Genomic DNA, 16,317 nt, shown 5'->3' with positions numbered 1-16,317 from the left:
GCAATATTTTTGTTGTGTCACAGTTTTTTTTTTCTTTCATTTTTTCTAGTTGTAGCCACATGCGGCACTTTATTGGTTGAACAACCACCTAATTTATGCAAAACTTTTCAGCCTGTTCCCTGCAAGATTACAAAATTCCCAGCTATAAGCCTTGAAGTTCAATCATAATATGTTTAATATAGCTGCTATGAAAAAACCCATTGAGGAAGGGCTGATTTTGCTACAACATGCATTTCCCATAGATCCCTGCCCAAATATACTCAGAACTCTTCCTCAACAGGTTAAGGAAGCAATGACTAGTTGTAAGCAAGCAGTGGCAGGGGTTGTGACTCATAGGTCCACCTCCCACCCCCCCCCCCCCCCCCTCCCCGACAATGAGGATAAAATGCCTTTTGCAACCAGGGCACTCAAACCAGGGACTTCAATACCAATAGCCTGTGGTTATATCCACTTGGCCACAACATCTCTTTTTAATATTCTTGCCTAGGACTTGTATTTTGCATGTCACTGCCTGCAAATGTACATGAATATCAAATCACAATGAATAAAAACTTGCTTCCATTCATTTATTCTTGGAACTGAGCCACAAGTAGCAAAAAGGCAACTCATACATTAGCACAGCACCAGTAGTGAATACCTTTGCATGGAGTAAATAGCTCTTTTTTTTTCTGCAAGAAAATTGCATTGACTTATTGTGCTGTTAAAAGCATTTTCAAATTCATCATCAAATGCAAGCCAGATATTGTTGTATTCTTTAAATCCTGTACACAAGAGATCCATTGTCATGCGGAATGTATCCTGTGCCAGCATATGCTTGAGGCTAGCACTTGAACTTTGCACCGAGACAGTGGTTTGATATTAAGAAGTGGAATGACAAGACACATTTGAAGTACCAAATTCAGCCCAGTTACTTAGGGCTAAAAACAAAGTAGTGACTTTGAATTTAATCATTTACCCAGTTTGTTGCTGTTACCCAAATTGCACAGGTTTCTACCAGCACACAATGCCTAAGCATCCAAATCTCCCGATTCTAAGGGAGACTCCCTGAAAACTTGGGTTATTTTTTCACGGATAGACAGGATGGAGCAATGCAACAGCCTTCTGATTGGGGAATCACACTGTATATTTGCCTCTTGAAATGCATGCATGCAAACTAAAAAAAATATCTCCCTCACATTTCCTTGGAACCTCCCTGATGTTGATCTGTGAGTGTTGGCAGCTGTGCACTGGGTGCCATACAAAATATCAAACTGGTACAAGGAAGTTTAAGTCTTGCATGCTTCAGTTATTATACCAAATGTTTTTCTTTTTGTTTTTTTTAATCCCCTAGAAAGAGGAATCATTGATGTGTTTTTTTTTTTAATCTAATAATCATTAGGTATATCATCTTCCCTGACCTTGCATGGAAGGTGAATGAACCCAACTAAAAACAAACCAAATGCATTATATTCTCTGTACATACAGGACAAAAGGGAATGTTTAGTAAACTTTAATGACGTATGGCAGGAAAATTGGGAATGCTTCAACATTGATAAAGTCATGTAATATAGCATTCCAGGAATGCCTTTAAAAATTTGCTATCAATCACTTACCTATGGTATCAAACCTGTGCGTAATATTTGTCATATTTTGGCATGTGAAATGTCAACATTTCCAAAGTTTATGAAAGATAGATTTCATAACCCTTCTCAAGACATAGCAAGGATCAAAGATTCTATCTCAGTGGATTGCCTTTAAAGTCAAAAGAAGTTGATCCCTGGAGCATATTAGTAGAAATTCTTATCTCAGAGTCTGTTTGTGAACAAAAGATGAAAGCTTTCCAGTAATTCCATGTTGATATATCTAGAGAAGGGGACCAGAAGTAATTGTGTGATCACTATCAGCCAAGCATGTTTATTATTCTTTGTTACAATAACACATGCTTCAGAGATGTTCCTGAATGCTATGTCATTCTGAACAATGTCGGTTGATTTCAGATGACTCAACTGAATAGAAATGAATGCCATGAATTCTGTCATGAATGAAACACTCTTTGTTCTGTCGGCCTCGTCGCCAATGTTCTATCTTTAGTCAAGGTAAACATGACAAGGCAAATTGGCTGGGCTCGTTTCCTTTCCTCCCTGCTGAATATCAAACACAAAACACCAGTCTGTTATCCTTCAGAGGCCGAGGCATGGGATTGGGGTTGTCTGTTTATCCGTCTATCTGTCTGTCTGTCTGTCTCTGAACCTAGATTTCATATGATGAAAGGTGTTAAAAAGAAAATGTTGAAAAAAAAAAGAGAAAAAAATCTTAATAGCCCAAGCATGATATTTGCGAGGTGTTCAGTAGATGCAGTATGGTTTTGTAATCTTGTCTGACTTTTCCTTCAAATAAGTGAAATTTAGTATATGTCTGCACTCTCTCTGAAAAAAAAAACAGTGAAAAGTCGGGTTGTTTTCATTTATTTCACCTTTTAACTCATGTGTATGACTTTTTGGTCTAAACAGTTGTGAAAAGCTGAGCCACATTCATATGTCTTTACACAACAAGCAGCTACAGTTCATGAGTTTGAGACCGTGTTAAAAACTCATCTTCTGAAAAATACTACTTGAGTTTCAATTATGTATGTGATGACTACTGTCTTGTAATGCGCAGTAGAGTATATGATCATAGTAGCTGCACAGTATAAATGCCCTCTATTATTATCAATATTATTATGTAAATTGCTTCTCTTCTCTCCACACCCTCCCGACCCTTCCTTATTTATGTCCTCCCCCCCCCCCCCCCTGCAACTCCTTCCCTAACCCTTCCCCTTTTCCTCTTCCTCTACCTACCCATCCCTGTCCTCTTGCATGCCCCTCCCCTCCCCATTGCAACTCCTTCACCCCTCCCCCTTCTCTTCTTCCCCACCCCTATCCCTCCCTTTCACTCTCACCACACTATGCCCCCCATACCACACCCCACACCACACACCCCTCTGCCCCCTCTTCTCCACTGCAGCCTGAGGATAACCACGTCCGTGTACCCCGTGGCGTCGGTGTGCAGCATCGACCAGATCTGCGACTGGTTCGACAGCCTGGTGGAGTGTCTGCACTGGAACGAGCGCCAGCACCAGAAGACTTTCCGGCAGAAGGACAAGGAGAGGGCCCTCAGCAACAAGGAGAACGGCAACGGCAACGGAAACGTCAGCCCAAAGTGACAACCTCCCAATTCAAGCCTACCACCACTGTCATCGTGAAGCTTTACAACAAAGGGAATTTGACAACGAAAGAGAATGTGTGTATGTGTGTGTATGTGTGAGAGAGTGAGAGAGTCAGTATGTCTGTGTGTATGGGCATGTGTGTGTTTTTTGGCTTTGATTTCTCCAACACATTCCGTGTTACAAGACCATTTACACACAAACTCTCAAACAACCTCTGAATGTCATTTTGTCCTCAGCTCGTGGCTCGTTTGTTTGTTTGTTTGTTTGTTTTTTGTAATGAGTATACAAGCTTGAGCAGGGGCAAAACATTGTATTTCAACTATGGTACTTTCAGTAACACACTGTATACCGGTAGTCCTTTGTTATCATATTGCTGTAAGGCCTCTGGATCAGATGGTGCTCTCTGTGAAATGGGTCCATTTAAATGATAGAGGCACGGTTGGGAGTATGGGATGAAAAGATGTTGTTCTGGGATGTGATGGTGGATTGAGCATAGGGATTGAGCCTTTGTATGTTTGCTTTGCCAAATAACACATCTGATGGCTGGTATAATTTCTTGATGGGTACAGTGGACTCCCGTTACAACAAAGTCCTCAGGCTCGGCAGTTTTCTTTCATTATATCCAAATTTTGTTGTAACCAAAGTAACCAACAATGAAAAAAACGTAGAACAGATAATGTTTTGGCCTGAATTTTTACTTAGTTGTAGCCTGAATTTCATTATAACGGTGTTCATTTTGTAACAGGAGTGCACTGTATTAACAAAGGATGTAGCGCATATTACATAAATTGTACAGTCAGAGCAGTGCTACAGGGTCAAAGGTGAATGGTTGTCACGTCCACCGTCTCCTGTCCCCCAAAAGCTTGAAATTTGTGTCCATGGATATGGGAGCAGTCCTCATGTGAAGGTAGATCACACAAATGTGTGTATGTGTTGTGACGGGTGTGCTCTGCTTAGTGTGGAAGGCACATACCCTTCTTGGTTGTCAGGAGTCTGTGCCAAGACTACTACATGCACCACTGGCACTGTCCCATAGTAGATCTTGCACTGTAGCTTCATTGTTGGGAGCAACTACAAATGTACAGTAGAGGGAATATGCAAGAGGTGCTTTGGCACAGACTCCTATACCACCAACACGTGCTTGTGCCTGCAAACTGTGCTCTGCTGGCCATCCAGAATGTATGGACATGTAACACCATCTTGTGGTTGTCCACTGAAGGGAAGCAGACTACCTTCCTCCCTCGTGAGGGATCGAGGGGGCTTGGATTTGGATTGAGCTCAAATATGTCGGCAGCATAGAGAAGTCTGCCATTTTATGAACTCCAGATTCCAGGCCTTCCACCTGTGGGGACTTTTGGAATGTTCATCCACAAGAAACTTGAAGATTGACTCCAGGGCACCCATTTCATAAAACTTGTTATATCAATAGCAAGTTACGATTGCTTTTATAAGCTACTGAAATCCTTTCATCTGATTGGCTGAGAGCAAATTTATCACAGAAATGTGGCAATTGTTACTGATCAGTTTTATGAGATGGGACCCAGTTGTATTGTTGGAGTGGGACTGAATGGGGTAATTGATAGGTTGGAGGAGGTAACCCTATCTGGTCAGATTGGGGGACCAACTCGTGTCTACCTGACAGGCTTTGAGAGAGGATTGTGATTGTCTTGTAACTTTTGTTCCTGTCTTCTTGTTGTTTTAAGTTTTGATATTCGAATCAATTTGAATCAATGACCATTTTATGTCTGTCATATTGCAATCGCACAAATTTTTGCTACATGCATTGAGATTAACAGAGTGATAGTCGGGCGCAGAATTTGTTTTTGTGTTTGTTTTTTTTGTCAAATCTGGGCCCGTTTCATAAAACTTGTTATCAATAACAAGTTGCGATAGTTGCTGTAAGCTACTGAAATCCTTGCATCTGATTGGCTGAGAGCAAATTTGTAATAGAAATGTGACAGTTTCTACTAGCATGTTTTATGAAATGGGACCCGTGTGTTAACATGATAAAAGTTGTACACTTGAGGTATTAAATTCCAAGGTCTTCTTGCAAGTGAGTCCTGAAGAAGAAGCACAGCTTAAAGATGACAAGGTTTGGTCTATTTCCCATCAACTCTAAGAAAACTCATTTCAGTGTATCTCTTCATTTTGATATCTTATCATATAATGCAGTGCTTCCAATGGTAGAACAAGAAATTCGCTTTCATTTTGAGCCCTAGTATTAAATACAATTCTTTCAATTGTGGAATTAGCATAAGCTTGTTATTAGCAAACTGTATGATAAATCCTTAGATTGGCAAAGCATTTAACCCATTGGGGACGGACTGATTTTGCTACACCACACATATTTCATAGACCCCTTCCCGAGTATACTTGGGACTCATCCTCAATGGGTTAAAAAAATAAATAATCCTTTTTCTCTTTCTTATCGGTAGTTTGTCATATTCTTTTTAATTTTCAGCAGATTTTGATGAAATTTTAACAAGCTCCATCACATGTCTCTCCAAAGCAAAGTATGCAGTGTTAAAAATAAAAATGGTTTTTATTCTATGTTCAGCAAACTGTGCCCCCCCCCCCCCCCCAAAAAAAAAAGAGAAGAACAATAACAGCATGTACTGAAATGAATCTCCTTGTGTCAGCAAACATGTATTCCCATCCAATCTGATTGTGTAAATTAATTGTTTGGTCAAATGTTGCCCAAATTTTACCTAATTTTCACTGCTGTCTTGTCATGTTGTGGCTAGGGTGTACTGAAAGCATCTTTCTTCTATGTGAGTTTTCTTTCCTACACGTATGGCTCGTGTACTTCAGTGCATACTTACGTACGACAGGAGGTGCAATAATAGCAAGAGATCAAAAGTTACCGCACATACATGTACAAGTTGTATGATGATCAGTGCATATAGAAATATATTTTCCCCAAAGGTTATTCTGTTGCTTTTACCATGCATTGGGGCCAACATACATGAGATGTAATTTGTGTGCAAACAGTAAGACACAAACCGTTTGTATGGTATGCCACAAGCGGCAAGCAATGTTGCAGCAACCAGATCTTGACTCCGTACTGGTGCAGGAGTTTCGGGCTCGCAGAGACCCGCTCACACGTGCCAAAGAGATATTTGTGAAATTCGAAGGGGCACTAAATTCCTCAGCTCAGGTGTGCAAAAATGTGCTCCCATTTGCGTTTGTAATAATTCAAGTTCATATTTTCTAGTGTACTGTGATCACTTGCTCTAATTTATGTAGTTTTCTGTCACATTGATTGTGCCTGCACACGCATGTACAATATGTTTGTTCTGCCGACACTTCTTTGGGACCATGATAGAGTAATTATATTTTTATGCACAAGTATGCTCTGCCATTGAGCAGCACACTGAGTTTGTCACTCCCCTGTTTTTACATCATTATTATGTCAAAACTTTGATGGTACTTAGTCTCCAATTCATGGACAGAAGATCCGTGGCCACTGGATCTCGTGACACTCATTCATATCCTGTATTTAGATTTGCTTTCAGGAGTTGATCATGTTAACTGTAACTTAACAGAACTGTGAACTGTGATACCTAAACATTGAGAAGCATCTGAACATTTTTGAGTGATGGTGTTTGGGTAGAGCAGTCCTTTTTAATTTCTTTTTTTAATTTATAGTATTTCTTTTTTCAAATAAGTATGGTACCAAACTGAACTAAGTCTATTGATTATCATATTTACCTGATAAGATATAAGGTGTCTCTGGCAAGATTCTTCTAACACTAAACAATCACATGTAAATGTTGAAATATCTTTACAGTGATTGCTGTAAAACTTCACCTACATGTAGCTATTCACTCTCTGAAACAAACTGATGAAAACTGCTCTGATTAATTTGTTTCTAGTAGCAATAATAGAAGGTATAAAAGTTTTTTTTGATAAGACCGTCTGTATAAACTTTAGCTTATTTGCTGCCATGTTGTGATATCAAAATGCTTAGCACAAATAATGTGATGTTCAAAGAAATTGCCAACATTTCTCCTGAAGAAAACAAGAAGGAGTAAACTCTTACAATGATTATGTTTGCGTATGCATCTGTGTTTGTGTGGGCGTGTGCGTGTGTGTGGAAGAATTTAACAGTAAAACTAACAATTTCCAAGTATGTAGAGCGCAGTACATCTACAATGAGTTGGAGATGATGACTTTTTGTGTTAATCAATACATGCAGAGCAGTACTATTTGTACATGATTGAAGATTTACCAATTGAAAATTACTTCACCTTTTTTTTTTTCAAGTTCAAATGTGCACAGATATGTGCTAGTGGTGAAATTGATACTGGGAAAATGGCTGTGTGTTCTAGCTTTGTCGTCAAATTTATTTCACACTAGTTGCACTGTGAAGAAGAAGACAAAAAGAACTATGTGATGTAATGTGTCAGCTATTTGGTGCAATTTGATGGCAAAAGGAGAAACAGGGGGAAAACAAAATTCTTCAGGATTAGGGATGTCGCCAAGGTAATGATAGCATTCCAGATTGTCTATCATTGTGTTTTTGTAGTGAAAACTGTAGAAGCGCTCCTGTGATACTTCATGCAGTCAAACCGAGGTTCTTAATCCTACAATGGAAGATTACAGGGATGCTTTGTTGTTTTGTTTTGTCTCGTCTTGTTGACATCTAAAAGCCAGAGTACTGTTTGTTAATGCAATATATTTTATGAAAATTTGTCTTTAAAGTTTGATTTGAATGACTGAGAATGCGGTTTGTGCACTTTCCCGTACAGTATGAGATTTGGATGATCAGCTCTGAAAACCTGTGGATCCATGTCAGAAACAGTGAATTGCTTCAACCTTTGTTTTTTTCAGTGTTTTCTGTGAGACACTAAAGTTTAATTTTAATAGTCTTTTGCTACATAGTTTATCAGTTGTTGCATTAGTTTGTCCTTTTCACTTTATTTATGATTTTTTAAAATGTTGTCCTATGAAATGGCTGAATGCGCAAGTATAAACATCTTTAGAGAGAAAACGTAAATGATCTGCAAAAATGCATGATAAGTAAATATTTTGTAAAAAGATGGTGAATCAGAGTGCTGCATAAGAAGGATCTATGATGCAATAGTGCTAACATGAGATGGTAAAAAAAAATGCTCTGAAACAAAGTGTTCAGGGTCCTCATCATAGGTAACCTTTTGTGTAATAATAACCCTTTGCGTGACATAATAATGATGCAAAAATCACTGACAGGATATATTTTGACCCTAGGAGAAAAGAAAATGTATCAAAAGAAAAGAAAAAGTAAGAAGGCCACATTTTGGCATAGCTTTGTCTTCAGACTAATTCCAAAGTGCACGCAGAATTGGGTTGAATACGCATGAGCTAGCAAAACAGGTATGCAATAAACACCAAGAGGTGCAAAAGAGGTAAATTGGAATGTGCTTGTCTTTTGATTATTTTTGTTTTCTCCTACGAATAGAGCTTGTAACAGCCATAGTGATGGATGGGGCTATGTTAGTATGCTCTACAAACACTTTAAAAGTGATTTTATGGTAGTCTTTGTCCATTGTCGGATCTTATTTCAAGTCTAAGGGGAGTTCCCCTCTGTAGCACCAAAGCACTTCAAGGAAGTAGACTTTGATTAATGTGGTTTCTTCCCACAGTGTTGTTTATTTTCTAGACCAACAAGAAAATGTTGATTTAGCAGGCAGTACATGGCATTGTACCTTACGTTAGTACAGCTTAGTGTGTGTGTTTGTGTGTGTGTGTTATAATGTTAAGTTTTATATGTTTCCCCTCTGCCGCTTGTAAAGGGGAATTCCGACTCAGTTAAAAGTGAAGTCTGAAAAGGAGTAAAATGTGGATCAAAATGTGATAAAATTTGGGGGATTTCTGAAATTGTAAAGTTTGGCTAAGTTTTTCAGCAGCTGATGTGAATATGCAAATGGATAAGCAGATGATGTTGTCACCTTACAATATTCCATTGATTGAGTACAAAGAAATTGATAAGAATGAAAATTGTCTACTATTTTCTGCCATTAAAAAAGTATGTTATTCCTGGCGGAATGACTTGAATTTATAATTAGTCAAATATATGAGGATTTGAGACTGGGGCATAATTGCCTTTGATCTAAGAATACTTGAAATTTCAGTATGTTGTGTACAAAGTATATTGCAAGTTGTGAGTTGATAACATCATCAAGTCCCTCCCATTTCCCAGCTTCATTATTGCAGCCTCAACTTCCAGCCACTGTAAATGCAGAAAGTTTTGAAGTACATTGATTTTCGCATATTTCGCGCTACTTCTGAGTAGCGCGAATTCTAAAATCCACGAAAATATTGTCACATTTTTTTTTTAGCATTATGAATGGGTTGACAATTGCACAGCACGAATTTAATGACCCGCAAATATGTGTTTGAGCCGCTCAGCACCAAAGATTAATCACGCAAAAATATTGACATTTACAGTACCTCGCTGCCCTTGGGTTGTTGCAGTTTGCCTTCCTTACACTCTCCCCGTGTCACTTCCCTCCTTCACCCTCCTCTTTTTAGGGTCGTCTTTCCCCAGAAACAGTCCTTTCAAGAACTACATACACACAGTGTTACCACAAACCTCTCTTTCTCATCATCCCATTCATTTGCATGTTCATATTGACTGTGCTGGAAATGGTTTGTGAAAATTAGCAAACCTTCAGTGTCATAACTTCCTTGTCCGATTTTGATTAAAAATTTCACTACAGTCGACCTTGCTTAAGTTAACCTTGCATAAGTCAAATAGTCGCCTAAGTCGAAGGTCTTTTCAAGTCATCTCTTTTATTCTATTGATTTTAACCTCTCATAGGTCGATCAAATTTTCTCTTAGCTAAGTCGAAGCTATTTCTTCAGTCCAAGTAGATTCGACCTTGGCAAGGTTGAATGTATCGTTCTCATAAAATGTTGATGTTACGATTTCTGTTATGAGAGTAACTTTTAACTGGTCTGGAATTTTCCTTTGAAGTATGTACACATGTAAATCTCCCAAACTAACTCCTAAAAAAGAATGCAATGAAAAAGGCAGAAAGTACACATAGCACTGTGTTAATCAAATAGTTGTCTTTGTCCTTTGTTTGTATGATATGTCTTGCCATTGACACAACAATGGATGGCACTCGACTGCACATTCATAATGCCAAGTGAAGTGCATACAACTTGTAGATCTGAGGAAAACATTTTGTTCTGTCATAGCTGCAATGCACACATGCACACGGCATAGAAATGTGCCTATTGTGGTATGGAGTGTCATATATAGCTCTTATGTACTGCCTTTTGAGGTACAGGTGTGTAGGTACAAATATATGTTATATGTTATATTTTAAATGTTCTATGTTATTATATATTGTATAATTATGTACTTTACCAAGAGAGACAAATGAGGACTCTGTTCAGCTTATATTTGGGGTACACAGTACTAAGTTATTGTCTCGACCAGAAAATACATATTATTCATGGGCATGGGTATTTGTGTGTTGTTGTTTTTTTGGTATGCGTGTCTTCTTTTTTTTTTTCTTGTAATCTGCGTTGCGTTATCTTGATATGCAATTTACAATCTGATAAAAAGGGAAAATAAGTGAATGGAGAGATGAATTGAAAATGATTTTGCGAAAGAAAAAATAATGTATGTTGATATGATGGGATATAAAGTCTTTCCTATTTGTAATTTTTTATTGACAGATATGCATATGTATAGAAGATCACCTGTTTATATATGTATATAGTAAGGGTAACAGCTTTTTTCTAAAAGACATACAAATAAAAAGAGATAATAGAAACAGAACTTGTATTTGGTCTGAACTCATTTTTCTGTGTCTTTATGTCCTGTAATGGGTAAGACCATTCATTCGTTCCTTCATTCATTCATTCATTCATTCATTCATAAACAGTATACATAGGTAATAAGAATGTCAAAATGAAGGTACAATTATTCTTGTAACATGTAATGTCACATATCAGTAGAAATACATCTTGTTTCATTAAGGACTTGATGGAAATGAAAAGTGAGGGGCTACTCAAATCATCACTTGGTCAGAGAAAGAAAAAGATTGTGGAGTGTGTGGACCCGTTCCTTACAGTGAGACTGGGTAGCTCAGCTGGGGTCAAACTGGACAGTAGTGACCAGTAGGTTCACAGGGAGCTGCAAAAGGGAGTCTTCACCAATGTAGCATTTTGAAGACTGCTGGACTTGCATTGAATAATTGATATGATACACAGGCTCACGTGGCGATTGGTGGGAATAAGATACAGGGAAACCATGTTATAAAAAACAAGAGACCCGCGGGTATAGCGCTCACCTGAGTATCGCAAGTTCACCTTTCACGCAGTCACTAATCTAAATTATTCACAGCTCTACCAAAATTTGACCAGGCACTCTCAAGTAGAAGATGAAAATGTACAATAAGGTCCCATTTTTTTAAAGATTCCTTAATTTGGGGGGATTGGGGCCCCCTGGGGCCCTCTGGGTGGGGCATGGTGCTCATTTTGATAAATTGTGATCCTGATCCCCTAGGGATGCTACTTGCCAAGTTTGACGAAAATCCATCATGAGGTTTTCAGGAAGAAGATGAAAATGTACAATTTAGGCCCCCATTTGGACCTTCCCAACCACCCCCCCCCCCCTCCCCGAGGGGCACCCCTGGATCTCCTATGAACAAACTTGAAACTACAGTCATTAATGTACTCACTCATAGTATTATCTTAGCTCTATAACTTCTGATACTAGAGAAGATTTTAAAAGATTCCTTCATTTTGGGGGTGTGGGCCCCCCGGGGGCCCCCTGGGTGGGGCATGGTGCCCATTTTAACAAATTGAGATCCTAACCCCTTAGGGATGCTACCTGCCAAGTTTGGTGAAAATGGGTCATGAGGTTCTCAAGAAGATAAAAATGTACAATTTAGGCCCCATTAGGATCCCTCCTCACCCCCCTCCCCTGGGTCCCAAGGGGGGCACCCCTGATTCTGCCATGAACAAACTTGAAACTACAGTCATTAATGTACAAACTCATAGTATTAACTTAGCTCTATCACTTATGGTTCTAGAGAAGAAGATTTTTACAGATTCCTTAATTTTTTGGGGGGGTTGGGCCCCCTGGGGCCCCCTGGGTGGGGCATGGTGCCCATTTTAACAAATTGGGTTCCTAACCCCCTAGGGATGCTAGCTGCCAAGTTTGGTGAAAATGGGTCATGGGATTCTTAAGAAGAAGATGAAAATGTACAATTTAGGCCCCATTAGAACTCCTCCCCACCCCCCTCCCCTGGGTCCCAAGGGGGGCACCCCTGATTCTGCCATGAACAAACTTGAAACTACAGTCATCAATGTACTAACTCATAGTATTAACTTAGCTCTATCACTTCTGGTTCTAGAGAAGAAGATTTTTACAGATTCCTTAATTTTGGGGGGTTTGGGCCCCCCTGGGGGCCCCCTGGGTGGGGCATGGTGCCCATTTTAACAAATTGAGTTCCTAACCCCCTAGGGATGCTACCTGCCAAGTTTGATGAAAATCGGTCTTGGGGTTTTCAAGAAGAAGATGAAAATGTAAAAAGTTTACGCACGACGCACGACGGACGACGCACGACGGACGACGGACGACGCACGACGGACGACGCACGACGCACGACGGACGCCGGACGAAGGGCGATCGCAATAGCTCACTTGAGCCTTTGGCTCAGGTGAGCTAAAAACTTTAAACCGTGAGAATTACAGATGTAAATGAAAGAAAGATATTATTCAGAGGGGTGAAGGTTCAGGTGTGAGTTTCTTCAATTTGTCTCCCTCTACAAATTAAATTGTTTAAATCGCAACAACACATTAACAATTTGTAGAGGGAGACAAATTGAAGAAACTCATGCTTGCATTACAGACGTACCTTGTTATATTGCGACCTGCAAAATCTGCTTGCTAAAAGAGGGTTTTGTTATACAGGTGACTCCTGTATACAAAATCTTTGGGACTGCCAGTTTTCTTTTGTTATCGAAATTTTGTTATAAACGAACAGTAAAGTATATAGAGATATATATCTCATAATTTTGGGACCTGAATTTTCGTTGTATAAAGAATTTCACATTTACGGGAGTCTACAGACTCCTATTGACTGGTGAGTCCTATAACAAGGTTCCACTGCACACTATAATTGATTGAGGAATCGTTTAGACTCAAAAGGATGCAGCGTCATTGGTGTTGGACTGCCACCATAGTTACAGCATCAGCGTCCACATCCATTGATTACCAATATTTTGCACTGCGCAAAGTAGGCGCAATGAAACAATAACGAGCTAAATTGAATCACATTTTTCTTTTTTCTTTTTTTTTTAATACCCCCACATACACAAAGTGTATAAGGGGGTACACCTTGCATAAAGGAATCAGCGTGTGGTCGGTCGGGCAGGCGGTCAGTGTGTTGCAAATCTTGTGCTCAAACTCGCAAGGTACTCAGAAGGTACTACCTACACACACACACACAAACACACACACACACATACACAAACAGAATATTTTATCAAAGCCTGGTTCAATTCTTTTTCATAGGAGTCCCAGCTGCTGTAATGGGGGAATTAATCACTTTTAATGATAGCTCTAGTTTTTTTTCAAATTCTGTGTCTGGAAATGTCAAGTCATGCATCTAGTTCTAAAATGTACTGGAAGAATCTTACCCAGAGAAGTTTAACAATGCATCTGACATGGCTCAATTTAGCTGTACAGTTGATGTGACAATCAATAACTTAATTGAATATGGACATTCAGTAACATGTAGTCAGTAGTTAGCTAGACTTAATTCAAGGGCTATAGGGGTAAATACAGAACACAGTTTGGATGATGATCACTTTGCCAATTTACATCTCGTTTTATTCAACTCATTCTTCATATATTTTACATGTCTTTTACACTGGTATAAAAAATCCGTCCACAAGCCTTTAACACAGGATAGATATCTTTTCAAATTGTTACGCGACACACCCCTTTAGGGGAAAAAGACATAACATCATTTTTATAGTCACATGTCTGGAACAAGCAGAAAGAAACAACATGAAAGTATTTACACAAAGCATTGCATTCAATGACAAAATTAATCACTTGTACTCGGGTGCACAAGAACAAATTTGTAAAGAAATAAATGCAAATTAAACACTGAATTGGGGATGGATAATCCTTAGTAATATTTGTTATATTCTCACTAAATAATCTTCAATTTTTATGTCTGTAAGTTTTCTTGTATCTCTTCCATAAATTGTATATGAAAGCACATGAAAACACTTCAGTATCAAGAAATGGGGCAGGCATGTACTAATTTTTATTTATGTCAGAATGAACTTCACAGAATGGTTAAAGGGGCATTCCAGATGATTTTGATAATTTCACATCATGTAGAACATAAATCAACAACTTCATGTATAGATATGGGGAATTTATCGTGGTCCTTGAGCAGAGAAACCAATACTCTGAAAAATCTTACACAAATTACACTGAACCTTGTTGATGACATAGGAGCCTCACATATTTCAGGAATGTGGCAGTGTAATCCATTACAATACCGCTTGCTCCACAAGTTCATCTGTGGGAAATCTATGCATGCCGTCTTCTTTTGTTCTGCTTCCTTGAGCCCCAACTCATGCATTCTTATGGTGAGGCTGCCAGTCATCAACCTTGTTCATTGCAATTTGTTATAAATTTTGAAAACATTCTTATTCTTCATCCAAATCACTATAAATTCTAAAACTCTGTACTTAGTATAACTAATTCAAAGTAGTTCAAATGTGAAAAGTCTGAAAATCATCTGGAGGTCTCCTTTAATAAAGCCAACACCTAGCCACTATACCATTTACATTGTTGGAACTTCACTGATTCCTATCTTAACAAAGCACTTCCTGGTTTTAGATACAGCCTTTTACCAGAATAAGAAAATCTACAATTATTGTATTTAAAAAAAAAAAAGAAAGACAAACCCCCAGAATGTCTGGGGTACAGAACTTGCTGCAGACTCTGGTATGGTAGTCAAATGGAAAGCATTCAAGTAATTACAAGAATGAGCATCACATTGGAAACTTAACATGGTGCTATATAATGACATGGATTTCAGACTACACAGACACAATCATGTACAGTCATTGTTACACAGTGCATGTGGCACAGGGGCAGTTCACATTCTCTAATTCAAAAATATGCTAACAGTTGCACAAATATCAGGCGGAGGTGTATCAAAATATACATTGCCTTCTGTTTTAATGCAATTCAAATACTCTTCACCTGTTAAGACGGCATGCCAATTTACGCACTGGCAGCTACATGAAGAGGTTCCTTTTAATGTCAATCTCTATGCACTGATGGAAATACAGTGGAGCCTTGTTATAAAGAAGTCCGATATAACAAAATCCTCTCATAACAAGGTGATTTATTTCTTTGCTTTTGTACCCTGACAAAGTGAGAATCCTGGGGTCTGTGTCTTCGAGATTTTTCGCTCCTAAGACACACTTATCAGAGACTTCATTAAAATAGATTTTACTTCTTTTTGAAAGTCTCTCACATCTCAATGACTTTGGCCATTCTGAGATTTACGTAAAGACTTTGATGTAATGACTTCACGGAACAGACCCCTGACATATCAAGGTAATAGTCATGGATTTTAAGTCCTCATTGTAACAAGGTTCCCCAGTAGTCAATTTCATGTTTTTTTCCATCAGTTTAGACAAACTGATGGTGTACCCCTTTATTCAGATTACCAAGTCTACGAGAGCTAGGTCCTGACACTTTTTCACAGCAAGATGCAAGGTCCACTAATATGGTGACACAGCATTTAGTTACCTCAGATGTACAAAATGAAAACCAAGATATACCATGCAAGCATGACCCAGCTCTGAGACACATTTGCACTGGCATTTAATACTGTTATCCAAACAACAGCATTTTGTCTTTCTTATTGCATCAACTTTCATCTGCCACATCTTACAACACTGACAAGAAACAATAAATTCACGTATGGCAGAAAATTCCAATCTAGGCTCCCGTTAAACCATTATAGTTTGGAGTGCCTACATTGGTTGTGAAATGGCTGAATGTGTGCTGTTTATATGTCCAAGATACAAATGATAAAATAACTAAATTACAAGGCTACATTTTACCTGGGGATGAAGTTCTACAGAACTTCA

General features: G+C 38.7%; 1 protein-coding gene across 4 annotated transcripts in view; it reads left to right on the top strand.

The window, feature by feature from the left end:
- The window catches only part of LOC139733164 (NAD kinase-like), an 89,871-nt gene extending 86,594 nt beyond the window's left edge, over positions 1–3,277 (top strand). For all 4 annotated transcript variants that reach the window (XM_071644004.1, XM_071644003.1, XM_071644006.1 and 1 more), the window contains exon 10: positions 2,983–3,277. In XM_071644004.1, the coding sequence (XP_071500105.1) occupies positions 2,983–3,181 (199 nt within the window). In that variant the 3' untranslated portion in view covers positions 3,182–3,277. The remainder of the gene's footprint in view (positions 1–2,982) is intronic.
- Positions 3,278–16,317: the final 13,040 nt, after the last annotated feature.

The sequence above is a fragment of the Diadema antillarum genome, unplaced genomic scaffold, assembly GCF_040938485.1.
Source record: "Diadema antillarum isolate AM-2024a unplaced genomic scaffold, OU_Dant_1.0 seq00000462_RagTag, whole genome shotgun sequence".
NCBI classification, from domain to species: domain Eukaryota; kingdom Metazoa; phylum Echinodermata; class Echinoidea; order Diadematoida; family Diadematidae; genus Diadema; species Diadema antillarum.
Note: the sequence above shows the minus strand (reverse complement) of the source record. Positions and strands in the feature narration are given on the sequence as shown.